The sequence below is a fragment of the Beta vulgaris genome, chromosome 4 (genome assembly GCF_026745355.1).
Source record: "Beta vulgaris subsp. vulgaris cultivar EL10 chromosome 4, EL10.2, whole genome shotgun sequence".
NCBI classification, from domain to species: domain Eukaryota; kingdom Viridiplantae; phylum Streptophyta; class Magnoliopsida; order Caryophyllales; family Amaranthaceae; genus Beta; species Beta vulgaris.
In genome coordinates, this window is record NC_079205.1 from 9,358,569 (window position 1) to 9,373,004 (window position 14,436).

At 35.2% G+C, this 14,436-nt stretch overlaps 1 protein-coding gene across 4 annotated transcripts in view; it reads left to right on the plus strand.

The window, feature by feature from the left end:
• Positions 1 to 14,011, plus strand: part of LOC104891604 (beta-glucosidase 18) — a 43,881-nt gene extending 29,870 nt beyond the window's left edge. The window contains exons 11-12 of one of the 4 annotated variants that reach the window (XR_008968933.1): positions 8,695 to 8,851; positions 10,024 to 10,126. Coding sequence is in view for 1 of the 4 variants with exons in the window: in XM_010677311.4 (XP_010675613.2) it covers positions 10,024 to 10,126; positions 13,577 to 13,769 (296 nt within the window). In the remaining 3 variants the exon portion in view is untranslated. Of the gene's footprint in view, positions 1 to 8,694; positions 8,852 to 10,023; positions 10,127 to 13,576 lie in introns of those variants that run through there. The other 3 variants (XR_008968935.1, XM_010677311.4, XR_008968934.1) reach the window with 3 other exon arrangements.
• The last annotated feature ends 425 nt before the right edge of the window (positions 14,012 to 14,436 follow it).

Below are 14,436 nucleotides of genomic sequence, written 5' to 3' on the forward strand. Positions count from 1 at the left end.
TTTCCACTGATTAAGAAGAATACCAGAACTGGACCTGGTCACTTCAATCCCCAAAAAATATTTCAAGCTACCAAGATCTTTAATGGTAAAGGCTTGATGCAAGGCACTCTTAAGAGATAAAATCACAGAAAAATCATTGTTGGTGATTAGTAAATCATCCACATAAGAAATCACAACAGTAAAAGAAGTACTAGACCTATGAAGAAACATAGAATAATCTTGTTTGGAGTGAAGAAAACCAAAATCAAGAAGAAACTTATGGAACTCCTTATTCCAACACCTAGAGCTTGTTTAAGACCATAAATAGACCTTTTAAGTCTACAAACCTATCCAGGAGTAGACTTGGAATAACCTTGTAGAGGAGTCATAAACACCTCTTCATCAAGAAAACTGTGTAAAAAAGCATTATTCACATGAACTTGTTGAATATCCAACCATGAGCAGCAACAAGAGCAATAAGAGTGTGCACGGTAGAAAATTTAGGAACGGGACTAAAAGTATGCTTAGAATCTTTTTCCTCAATTTGTTTATCACCTCGGGCAACAATTCTAGCTTTACAACATTCAACCGAACCATCAAGTTTAATTTTGGTTTTTAGAACCCACTTAGAACCTATTGCCTTCTTACCCTTAGGTAAAGAAGTAAGTTCCCAAGTGTAAGTAGATTCCATAGCAGCAATTTCCTTATCCATGGCCTCAACCCATTCAGGGTGATCTTTAGCCTAGTTATAAGTGCTAGGCTCAAAAGTTGTAAGAACATTAGAAAGGCTATGCAAAGAATCTGAATTCACAAAAGAGACAGATTGTTGAAATAAATTTTGAAAGAAGTAGAAGCGTGAATAGAAGAATGACCAAGAAGATTAAGAACAAAATCATTATACTTGAAAGGAACATTTATAGTTATGGAAGAGTTTCTAGTTATAGCAGGTTGAACAGAAGAAGGAAGAATTGTGGGAGATAAATATGTGCGTGGGAGACATATCTAAGGGAACAAAGAGATGTAGGAGAAGGTTCAAAACTAATAGAATTAGATGACTCGAGTATAAGAGGAACTGAAAAATCCACAGCAAGATTTACCAAAGGTAAGGAAAAAGTTATAGAGAGATCATCAATAGGAGAAGTAATAGAATCCTTGAAAGTAAAAACATCTTCAACAAAATGCACATCTCTACTCAAAACAACCTTATAAGAGGTCAAATCATAAAGTTTGTAACCCTTTTGTCCAAGAGGGTATCCAATAAAAACACATTTTTTGTCAGGCAATCTTTGAGCAATATAACAAAGACAACCCATCACCTTTAAGTAAGAATAGCAAGGAGGTGTGCCAAGCAACAATTCATGAGGAGATTTCCACCCGAGAACAGAGCTAGGGAGCAAATTAATAAGATGAGTAGCTGCCAATAAACAATCACCTCAAAATTTGAAAGGAAGAGAACCATGTAATCTTATGGTTCTAGCCGTCTCAAGAAGATGCATATGCTTCCTCTTGAAGACCATCTTGTTGAGGATTCCTAGGAATACTTTTTTGATGAATGACCCCTTTATCAATAAACAACTAAGCATAAGAATCTTGAATAATCTCTGTCCCATTATCACTTCGAATAGTCTTAATATGCTTCCCAAAATGATTCTCCACATAAGCACAAAAATCAGAGACCAGAGAAGGAACTTGAGTTTTTGTATGCAACAAATAAGTCCAGGTAGTTCTAGTATTATCATCCAGCATAGTGAGGAAATAAGTAGCACAAAAAATAAAAGGCCTTTTATATGGGCCCCAAATATCAATATAAACCAAATCAAAAGGACTAGATGCAATAGAATGAGAAGAAGAAAAAGGAAGTTTATGATGTTTCCCAAGAACACATGCTTCATAGCTAAAATCACAATTATTATTACTTATCAAAGGAAATATTACATGTTTTAACTTGGTCACATATGGGTGACCTAATCTAGCATGAACAAGTTCAATAGTGAGCTTAACAACATAAGCGAGAGTGTTGTTAACAACAGGCTTATTAACAACAGTAGCATCTGAAGAAAAACAAACAAATTTAGAAGGAGTACTGGTTTTGTAAAGACTATAATATGTTGTGCCAACAACCTTTACTTCCTTAATGAGAAGGTCATGAAAAGGACAAGAATCTTGTTCAAAAGAAGCACATAGTTGATGTTGGTCCAACAACTTACCAACAGATAAGAGGTTGTGTTTTGAAAGTAGGAATGTAAGACACATGATGAATAGTAAGGTGAGGAATTAAGGAAGCACTCCAAGCATGTTTAACCAATTTAATAGTTCCATCAGGCAGACCAACATGAATTGTATTTTTAAGCATTTGAAGTGAAGTAAAAAGAGCTAAATTACTAGCCATGTGATCTGTAGCGCCTATATCAATGATCCAACAATTAGAATCAAAGTGAGGAAGAAGAGAAGCAACATGAGAAACAATAGCAATACCCGCAAAAGTTATTATAGTAGAAAGAGGATTACGAGAAGAAGCATTGTGCTGCATCATCTTGACCAACTCATTGTACATAACAGAAAGAACAGTAGGATCCAAAGCAGGTGCAACAGTAAAAGACACACCGAAACCAAGAGAATCTTGACCAAGAATCCCAAGATTAGCTACCATTTTTGTCGTATCTTTCCCTTTAAGAGCGCTTACCACTCAGGAGGATCATGTAATTGAAAACAATTATTGTAACACCCCCAAATTACTTGCTTTTAAATAAATAATTTAATAAATAATATTTGAGTAATTTAGGAGTATTACCGCCACGTGACTAACACGCTTTCGGCAACCAACTACTAACTAACAAAATAACTTGCAGCGGAAGACTTTTAACCAAAAATAATAATACTTCTTTATTGATAAAAGTAAATATTGTCTCAAAACTCAATATAAATAAAAAACCTAATCTAGGTGAAGATCCCTTCCTAGTATGCTCCCATGCACATCCAAAATTCACCTGCAAAACTGCTTACCAAAAAGGTAAATAGGGCAAAGCCAAATAGGAAAAAGGAAATATGCATCAGTATAAAACTGAGTATGAAATGTACTAGGTAAGTAACACATTTGTTAGTTCATAACAATTTTTCATTTCGAAAACTCCATTACCAATAATTCAAGAATAACTCTTTAAGAATACACTATTTTCAAACACTTAATAATAATTCAAGAATAACATTGAACAAACTCTTTCCAAACACTTGAATAATAATTCAAGAACAACCTTTTAATAGAACAAACTCTTTCCAAACACTTGAATAGTAATTCAAGAATAACCTTCTAAGAATAAACTCTTTCCAAACAACTTGGATTAAAAATAATCCTGAAAATATTTCCTCTTCTTATCTCCCCTTCTATTTTGCTAAGTGTGCACACCCCACATATATCACATCATACAGCTATCAAGGGGTAACTATAATTGCCAACAAGTGGACTTTGAATCTCTTGATATTAATCAAGCGGAAATAATAACAATATGACTTGTAAGTCATGAATAAACCTCCTTTCCTCATAAACAACTTTTTGAACATTCAAAGTTCATAAAAACCAATCAATCTTTCCTTGTAAAAATAATTTAATTTTCCAAAAAGGATAACAAAACTTCTATATAAGAATGATTGATAAAATCATTCCTTCTTTTCACTTCCAAGAGTGAATAATAAAATATTGTAATAATTTTAAACCAAATTTCTAAACCAATCCAACCATTAAAAAAATAACTTTATCACATAAAACCATATTTCAAAAGATCTAGCTACATAACGTACCTTGATCTTGCACAAAAGTATACTAGTATCTTCACTTATTCTTATACTTGAGCTTTCTCACAACCAACCAATAAGCAATTTACCACATGAACTTAATCATGAATTTAAACATGAATGACCTATCATAAGCATAATATTTTTGAGTAAGAAATATGAAAATATTTTTCTTAACCCAAAGAAAATCGACACGTGAATAAGAAATATAAAACTAGAATAGATAAGAAGAGAAAGAAGAACTTTGAAGTAAGAGAGTATGGATTCTTCAAAAAAAAATTGTGGAAAAGATGGCTTAAGGTGTGGGGTAATTATAAGTAGAATAGGTAGTACTTAATTTCAAAAATTAAATAGTTTGTAACCTTCACCATAGATTAGGATTAAACTCCATCATAAATTTGGAAGTTATAAGAAAACAAAACTCCTCCAATCAACCATGAATCCCGTAGGAATATATGGCCCCCAATTTATTTTTATTTTTTTTTTACTAGGATTTAATGCCAAAAGCTTAACAAATCCAATTTTGGCGCCATACTCCCGCCAAAATAATTAAAAATCAGTGAAAATACTAAAATACCCTTTGCTTAAAAATATTTATTTTAGAAAATGAATATAAAATAAATATTTAATTATTTAAATAAATACTAAAAATATGGGGTATTACAATTATCAATACTATGCCCTTTCTTCTTACAATGAGCACAAATGAGATCATTCTTGAGACGTTTGTAATCCTTTTTAGACGGATACACCACCTTAGGAAACATCTTAGGAACAGAAACAACAACTGAATTAAGTGCACTCATCTAAACAAAGAAGACTTATTGAGCTTCAGTTGCTGCTCAGTTTTTTGTAGAGTATGATAAGCTTTGGTAACAGGAGGTAAAGGATCAAAACTCAAAAAATTTGTCGTCACGTTATCATACTCATGATTAAGACCACACAACAATTGCATCAACTTATTTCGTTGATCCATTTCAAGATTATCTTCGTAAGCAATCCACATGAACACAACTTCAGAGCACCACAAGTACAATTTGGAAACCCTTCTAAAACATGTAATTGATCCCAAACACGTTTAAGTCGTCCATAATACTCAACAATATAATCTAAATTCTGAGTTGTCTCAATCAAACTCTAATGCAACTCAAACAATTGAGGAGCGTTGGGATGACCAAATCGTTCCTGAAGTTCTTTCAAAAGTTCAACAGAAGAAGTGACAAACCTGACTCTCAGCCAAAGTTTTGTCCATGGAATTTAAAAGCCATGACAACACCATATAATTATTTCTTAACAATTTATGGTAATCAGTGGAATCAATAGAAGGAGAAAGAAGTGTTCCATCAACAAATTGAAGTTTATCTCGAGCAATTAAAGCCATACGCACACTATGATTCCAATTTAAGAAATCAGGTCCAGTAAGAAGATGCGATCCAAGTTGCATACTTGGATGATCGGCATTTGGAAGGTAATAAGGATCTGAAAAATTGATTCCAGAAGAAAATTGTGGAGGTTATGGAGTAGCAACTTCCGATTCCGCCATTAGAAAGAAGTTCAATAATCTCGATAACATTCGAATACTCTTCGAATCAATCAAAATTTGAAGAGAAAAAATAGTGAGATGAGAAAATTTCTCAATGATAATGTGAGAAAATAGGAGCTTAAGAAGAAATCCGAAAAAAATAGAAGAAAATCAAGCATTCTAACACCTGGAAACTCTAGATACCATGAACAAACTTAGAAATATGAGTATAGAGAAATGGAGGAGAGAGAGAGAGGAAGAATTAAATTCTATAATCTGAAAAATGAAGTTAGGTTGTTAAGTCAACCCTCAACCACTTATATACAAGACTTTGTTACAGAGGCTTTTAGATAACAATACTAATAAACCTAAATTAATTAACAATCTAACAATTATTGATAGTGGAGACAACCCTCAAAATGGCTAATGAGCCAGGCACCCGAAGTAAGCGAGCTGATATGTAAAAGGTGTTGTGAAGCTTCGTAGAAGCTGCCCAGATAGGGCATAGGTCATAGGTTCATATATCTTAGAAGGTTTACCTTGATGACAATGTTGTTATCCCTGTTAAACAACTTCCACTTGGACATGATGTTAAAACTACATAGTATGCGAAAAAATCGCCTATCTTGTGCTGTCGTCATGCTATGTTTTGTAGTGAGAATATATGTAACCAGTCTTAGTGCAGTAATTCCACGTGGGTTGGAAGGCCAGTAGATCGAATCGTGTTGTTAGGAGGTCTTGGGAAGTTCTGAAGCCTAGAATTTGATTTGTCGATAAACACGCTAAGAGCCGACGAATTCTAACTATATCCCATTCTGAGCAACCTCATTGTGTTAAGTCAGTGAACTTCAGGCGAGAGGTAGTATTGATGGTTATAGTATCACGGAGGAAAGGTGTGGTGCTATTTACAACTGGTGATTAGATGCATTGATGGTTGTATCATCACCGACTTTCAAAAGGCATTGTTTCGTCATTAACGTTGTGGCCGTTAGGAGGCCCATAGGGTCTAGCACCCAAAGCCAAGGGTCGTGCAAGTGGCCATCTAAAGTCGCACCTTCATCATCGTTGTGGAGAGGATAAAATGCGGATGTTTGTGCATTTTCCATACTTTTTCATTAGGAGAGCTCTGTTCAACAAACCAAAATTGCAAATACCCAAGCCACACATGCTTTTAAGTAGTTGAATGGCCTCTTCTTTCCTCCAAGCAATGACTTTGGAGTTATTATTAGCCTAGTAGAAGCGTGCAAGCATGGGATCAAGTTTATCATAAATTATTTTGGGCACGAGGAAGACGAAAAGGATGTGAGCAAGGGAGGCAATAAGCACATAGTTGAAAAGAATGACTTTGGCACTTTGGGAAAGTAGTCGGTGTGCCCATTACGAGATCGTTTTAGTGACTTTATCAAGGAACATGAAGTGGCAAACTTGGAATCTTAAAGGTCGTAGGAGCTCCGAGATATTTCCCAAGAGATACCTAGGCGTTTATACGAATAATTCCTTTAAATTTGTCCTATTAGATTGGTGGGATGTTGGGCTGAACTTGATGAAGGAGTTTTTCAAGATGTTAATCTGATCAGAGACGTTACATAGTCGAGTTACGAGGTCATATATTATGGAGTGACATGCCAGAGTGCTATCGCCAAAAACGAGGTGGTAAATACTTGGCGCAGTCCTGTCCACTTTAATACTCTGGAATAATTTGATATCCGTAACCAAGTGTGTCATTCGAGATAGAATATCCATGCAAAAGAGGAACATGTGCGGCGATCGAAAGAGTCACCATGGCTCTAGAATTGGAGGGTGAAGGGTTATGTGGTAACCTCATTGACTCCATAAGGTTGACGTTAGGTTTAACGTATTAAAAGTAGTTTTTTTATTTCTTAGGAGCCTTCCATTATAATGAATTTTGCATATCTATCTCTATTTTATAAGTCAATTCATAAAGCGTTTGGTGTGTATGTAACCCTCACTCACATGATTATCAAATTAAGCAAGTGCAGAGTGCATTTGTTGAAAATAGAGTCATTCTACACAACATTTATATTTGTCAGAATATGTTGAAGGGTTACAAGAGGAAAAATATGTCTCCTAGATGTACTCTTAAAGTTGATTCAAAAAAAGCGTATGATTCTTTAATTAAACTGCAATTTCATCAGGGAGTTGTTGATAGGTTTAAATTTTTCTTAGATGTTTATTGGTTGGATCATGGAATGTATTTGTACTCCTTTATATTCTTTGAGTATAAATGGTGGGCTATATGGATTTTTTCAAGGAAATAGGGGGATTAGGCAGGGTGATCCTATTTCCCCCCCTTATCTTTATACTAAATGGAGTATTTTTCCAGATTGATGAAAAGAATGAGTAAGAGAGGGGAGTTTGGGTTTCATCATCGATATGAATAGTTCAAGCTTCATCATCTTATTTGTGCAGATGATTTGATGCTTTTTAGTAAAGGCAATATTCACTCTGTGGTGCTGTTAGTGAGAACTCTTAAAGCCTTCGCTAATGTGTCTGGTCTGGAAGCAAGCCCTGTAAAGATTGCCATTTATTTTTGTAATGTGAAAGAGGACGTTCAACAGATAACTGCTCTTAAGAAAGGAGTCTTCCCCTTCAGATATTTGGGAGTCCCCGTTACTTCCAAGAGAATAGCAAGAGTTGATTGTGACATGCTTGTTGATAAAATTATGCATAGAATTATGTGTTAGAGTTCTAGGCATCTCTCTTATGCAACTAGAACTAACTTAGTCAATGATGTTCTTTTGAGCTTGCACACTTATTGGGATCAGATTTTTCTCTTGCCTAATGTGTGTTGAGTAGGATCACACAAATATGTTGGGCATTTCTATGGGAAGGGAATTTTTTTTTGCATAAACCTCCTCTTGGGACGGGGTGTGTATGCCTAAAAACATGGAGGATTGGGTATTAAAGAGTGTGTTAGATGGAATACTGCTGCCATTGGTAAGTTTTTATGGCAAATTGCACAAAAGCAGGATCTTTTATGGATCAAATGGATTCATAGTGTGTATCTGAGGAATCAAGATTGGTGGGGGTATGAGGTTTCCACAAATGCAAGGTGGGTCTGGAGGAATGTGTGTAAAGTCAAGAATTTTTTCTGAGCAGCATATGTTAACAATATGTGGCTTAATGATAATAAGGGTTATTCTAGTAAAGGAAGGATACAATTGGTTGCAAGGTAACTTAGATAAAGTTCTTTGGCATTACTGGGTGTGGAATACAACAAACATTCCTAAGCATCCATTTGTGTCTTAGTTTACTGTCCTGGGTAAGCTTAGGAGAAGAGCTTGTTAGCTAGAGCTGGTGTTTGTATGAATAATGTTTGCCTACTGTGTGGTAATGGAGAAGATTCTTGTCAACTTTTTTTTTAAATGTGTGTATAGTGACAGAGTGTGCAGTCTCATTTTGCCTTGGCTGGGAGTGAGAATCAATGCTCAAGAGAATTTATACACTGCCTGGAAAAAGTGGGGTAGGAAATTCCTCAGCAAGAAGTGCAAGAAGGTGCGTTATACCACATTAGCTGCTATGATGTATCACTCGTAGAAGGTCAGGAATTCTTCTCTATGGGATTCTACTGTTTTGCACCCTATATATTGTTAGCAAATGAAGTAAGATTGATGTTTTTAGGATATTTAAGAGTTTAGTGGAGCTAAACTGGAATGATGAGGATAGCATTTGGTTTCATAACCTTGTTATTGACTGTCTGAGTTAGGTTGCTGCTAGTGTAGGCTGTTGTTTTGTTTTGACTTGTGTGCTTGGTGGTTTCTGAATTTATTGCTTGGTTGTTGTAGTCTTGATGGTTGTGGCTGTATTGTTGTTGAGGTGTCCTATACTTCAATGACTTTGGTTGTATGATGGCTTTTTATACTAATATTAGTAATACACTTACATTTTACCAAAAAAAATAGAGTTATAAGAGCATTTCTTTAGAGTTATAGCAATTACTAACTAGAGTTGAAACCTTTCTTTAGAGTTATATCAATTACTAATAGAGTTATAGGAACATTTTCTTATAGTTATAGCAATTACTTATTAGAGCTATAGGAACATTTTTGTAGAGTTATAGCAATTGTTGATTATGGCTAAACAATTTATATTCGAGTGAATAGATTGAACTTTAGTATTCCTAGTGAGCTTGGGTTATGTACCAACCTTACTTGTTTTTCTTCTTCCATTGATTATCTCACATTCATTGCTTTATTTCTATTTTTAATCCTTTTTGGGAGGACAAAAAATTCGCAAATAGGAACATGCACCCAAGTGCATGTAGAGGATGATGCACTCTCTCCTAAACGACGTAGTTTTTTGTTTTCTTAAATCTTGCAACTTGTTTCACCTTTTCAAATATTATTTTTAGCAAGATTCCTTTTTCTAAAATTTTAATTTTAAAAAGTATGTTCTTTTGGTTTAGACTAGATGTTCATTTACTATATGTTCGTTTCATTATGACCTATATTTTTTTTTGTAATTTAAGATTTACATGTTCTTTATTTAAAAATTATGTATTCTTTTATAAGAAAGATATGTTCTTTAGGATGCATAATGAGCACTGTGCACCCTATTGCATAATCCACACTTAAAGAAAAATACTTATCTACAATAGCTTTCGTAAAAAACTTATTTGTCCAACAAAATACTCTGTTAGCCAATAAATTTTGGATGTTTCGTGATTGAGTGCAATTTTATTTAATTGAATATTTCATCCTAACCATTTTCAGGGTACTGCCCACCATATTATCAAGTAGGAACACAAATGCTATCGGATTTCAAAAGGATTAAATACCACGAAGCGTATCTCGCAGCTCTGTCAAAGGCAATGAGGTGAGATCTCAAAACACTTTTTCAGTTTTTTTGGTTATATATTATATATATAACTTGTTTATAGAATAATTACCAACGTGTATTGATGACAATTTGTTAGAATAAATATCATAGGTAAACATTTCAATTAATTAATACTTGAATTAGTTAAAAAAAAAAGATGAATTGTATGGAAGTGAAATCAACAAAATTAAAGGAGAAAGAAAATACCTAAGATGAAAAATAAAAGGACTCAAAGATTAAGGGAAATGTGCTTGATTCTAGGTTTCATCCTTCCTATGGTAGCTTGAAAAAGCTTGTGATCTCTCATGGTTAAATATCTGACTAGAGGAGAGTGAAGATGAGAGGTTGGGAAAAAATTTAACAAAAATCACTTTACCTATTGTAGCATGCTAGGACCTTAAAAAAATAATGCATAGTTAGGACTGATCAGAAAAAATACTTAGTTGAAATTGAAAATTATGGAACGACTATATTTAGGATTATTCCTGTCTATTTTTCCTTATTCAATTTCTTTACGTTTAATGAAAATTATAATAGTTGCAAATACTAATCATTATAAGTATCACACGAATATAGTTAAAACTTGAAAGTACGCCCGCCAAAAATTAATAGCAAGTAATAAGTAACCTAGCTACGACTATAATTTCATACCTATAATATATCGACCGCCACCGGTGATATAGCCCCACAATCCTCCCACACTAGGTGTCTTGCATGCTACTCATTCCAACAAGATGCATATTTCTTGTAGGGAGCTTATTTCCTTAGTTACTCCACAATTTAGTCGTTCTTGGCTGAGGACTAGTCTTGGGATGAGTAACTTCCTGGGAAGTTTATCGAGTTGCACATGAGCGAGGACAAATGTGCCAAAAACTAGTGTTGGTTATTACGCATAATTTTTTACCCTGGATGCGCATTGGTGACAATAGACTTGACTCCATATGGGTCAGGTGTTACAAATAGTAATGAAGGAATCATGCGATCGCATGCTGATAGTGCGGATAATTAGTCCAAGGTTAGTCGCCTAGTTAGGGAACACTAGTGGAAAAAGGACGATGTGCGTCGCCCCAAGTGCGTCACATGAAAGCAAAACGACGCAAAAACATAATTTGCGTCGCATACAAAGAAGAGTGTGACACACAATATGGTTACATAAGCACCATATACGAGTTATATGTGTCGTACTATGTAAATGTGCGTGCAAAAGATTAATTTGCGTCGGACCCCTTGGCCCATCCGACGCAAATCGTCTCATCCTTGATACAAAAACTTTCACACTATATGTGTCGCACATGCCCTAGGTGCGTTGCAAAAGCTCAATATGCTTCAGACCCTTGGCCCATCCGACGCAAACCGACTCATCCTTGATACAAAAACTTTCACAATCTATGCGTTGCACATGCCCTAGGTGCATTGCAAAAGCTCAATTTTCGTCGGAATCTTAGGCCCATCCGATGCAAATTACCCTTTAGCCAATAAATTTTCACCCCAACAGTACCCAGCGGCATTATTTCATTTAGGAGCCCTAAGTTACATGGCAAAAAACGAACTCACTCTCTCTTCTCTCTCACCTGCAAACGACCCTTCGCCCTCATCTAGCCGGTGCTTCCTCACCCTCGGCGGCGATGTTGCTTCTCCGGCGAACTCAAGACCCCTTTCCGACGGTTTTTAGTTTTGCAGATTCTCAATTTTTCTCTCTCATTCTCGGTGCGACCTTCTCTCTCTCATTCCCAATAGTGCTTCTCCGCCCCACTTCGTCGGCGAAAACCTGGTTAAAGGTCGCCGATGCCACTTTACCGCACTCACTCTCTCGCCGGTCACTCGCGTCTTATCCCGCACTCTCTCTTTCACTCGATTTTCTCGGTGGTCCGACTCACTCTCTTTCTCTCTTACTTGCCGCCGCTTAGACCGACCTGCCGCCACCGCTGCGGACTGACTTGCCGCCGTCGATGTCGCTGTCGGCAATGTATGTAATTCTTTTTTTTTTAATTTTTTCTATTAATTTACATTAATCATGTATTTTCAAGTTCTCTTAACTTTTTAAGGGGTTTCTTTGAATAATTTTAGTTCTAATTTTTGTTAAGGGGTTAAAATTAGAATTCAAATCATGATAAACATGTGTGAAATTATTTGGAGATTGAATTTAGGATGTTTCAGGCTTATTAATTTGTATAGTTTGTGTAGTGCTCTAAAATACTTCTATGCTAGCTAATATATATTTATATTAATTATGTTTTGTATTGAATCAATTTCTTGCATGTGTTTGTTGAATATTCACTTTAGAATTATGTGTTTCAATTATGAATTAGAATTCTTGAATGCTCACTTTAGAATTTCAAACTTATGTCATTCCTTTACAGTGTACTTCAATTGCCACCTTAGTTCTCGTCGGTTGTTGAGTCCTCAAGCGTAACGAGGGTGTTGTTGTCCTCAAGTGCGAATATACGTACTCATGATTGCTTCAAAGGGATAATTAGTAGGCTACAAACTCTATCAAGATGCATCTTTCGTTTAGGGAACTCAATTCTTTAGTTACAAAATAGTTAATCATGCTTGGTTGGGAATTGTCTAAAGATGGGTGACTTCCTGAGAAGTTTCTCATGTTGCACATGAGCGAAGACAAAATGCGTCGGAAGAACTTGTGTTGGTTATTGAGGACAATTGTCGTATTGGATGTGCATTGTTGACAATAGGCTCGACTTCGCATGGGTCGGGTGTTACAAATGGTATTAGAGCAATTCTTCGTCCACGTGCTGATCTATGGATAATTAATCCAAGGTTAGTCGCCTAGTTGGAGAGGATTGTCCTTAAGTGGTGGTGTATGCAACGAACACATTCATGATTGCCTTAAAGGAATTTATTAGGCTATAAATTCTAACAAGATGCATCTTTCTTTTAGGGAACTGATTTTCTTTGTTATTCCAAACGTTCTTGGCTGGCATAGTCAAGGGATAGGTGACCTTCTGGGAAGTTTCTCAAGGTGCGTATGAGTAAGGACAAAATGCATCGTAAGAACTTGTGTTGGTTATTGAGGACGTTTGTTTACCCTGGATCCGCATTGGTGATAATAGAACCTACCACGTAGGAGTCGGGTCTTACACATAAGATCTAATATGTTGTACACATGATTTGAGTCTAATGCAACCAAGGTAAGTTTGGTCTAGTGGTTGGTGGTTCAACTCCCACTATGAGCACTTTGGATATAGGAATTTCTCCTACCGTCCCTGTACTCTCATAGTGTTTAACCCGCTAATGCGGGTCGGGTTAACCTATGCGAGATTCCGAGCCGATAGGATAATTCATCTTACTAATTCAAAAAAACTTAGTTTAAGTCTACAAATAGACACATTGTAGTATTTGTATTGTAAGATCTTTAGTTTTTTTTAAAATAAATAAGCTCTTTTTTTTTATTAGTATAGCTTATATATATGTCTTACGTTTATATAGGGAAGGAGCTAAAGTAAAAGGTTACTTCGCTTGGAGTTTCATGGACAATTTTGAATGGCTACAAGGTTATAACATTTCTTTTGGCCTATATTTCGTGGATCGAAAGACAATGGAAAGAATCCCCAGACTCTCCGCCAAGTGGTATTCAGAATTTATTGCAAATGGTGAAATCTCCATTATTAGTTCGTTTTAAGCCCGTGAAATTTAGCGTCTCAAACTTCAATTCAACAAATTTATGCCATAATTTGTGCCGTATTCACATTGATCCACACTATCGCTCTTAACTTATGTTATTTTTTTTTCTATTTGACAAATCAAAGATACTAGATTTTGAAGCTCGTGCAATGCACGATTTTTGTAATATTCTAGAATTATATTCATATCGTAGTTGTGTAGTATAAGAAATTATATATTTATTGAGTGACATGTTTTATAGTCTTAAGCATTGATAAATTGCATGTATTTGTCATCTTTAAATAAAGTTATGGTCTCTATCATCCCTTTCCTCATCTCTTGTATAAGTGTTCCTACACCAATTTTGCAAGTAATTAAAGACGGAGCGAGTGGATATGTACTTATATCTATTTATAATTTTATTTTTTTATCTTTATTTCAAAAGTTCAATTTGGGAAAAAATAACCTTGTAAAGTTTATTTGCAAAAAAAACTACAAACTTGATTTTTTTTGCAAGATAAAACATATTGTCATTTTCTGGTGTGGTTTTAGAGATGCATAGGGATGGTTCTGCAGTTAATGGAAATAGTAGGTTAAAGGGAGATAAAAGAGACACCCCTGTATATATCTAAAAAACCACACCGAAAAAGGGGAAAAGTTTTCATCTTGCAGATAAAATTAAGTTT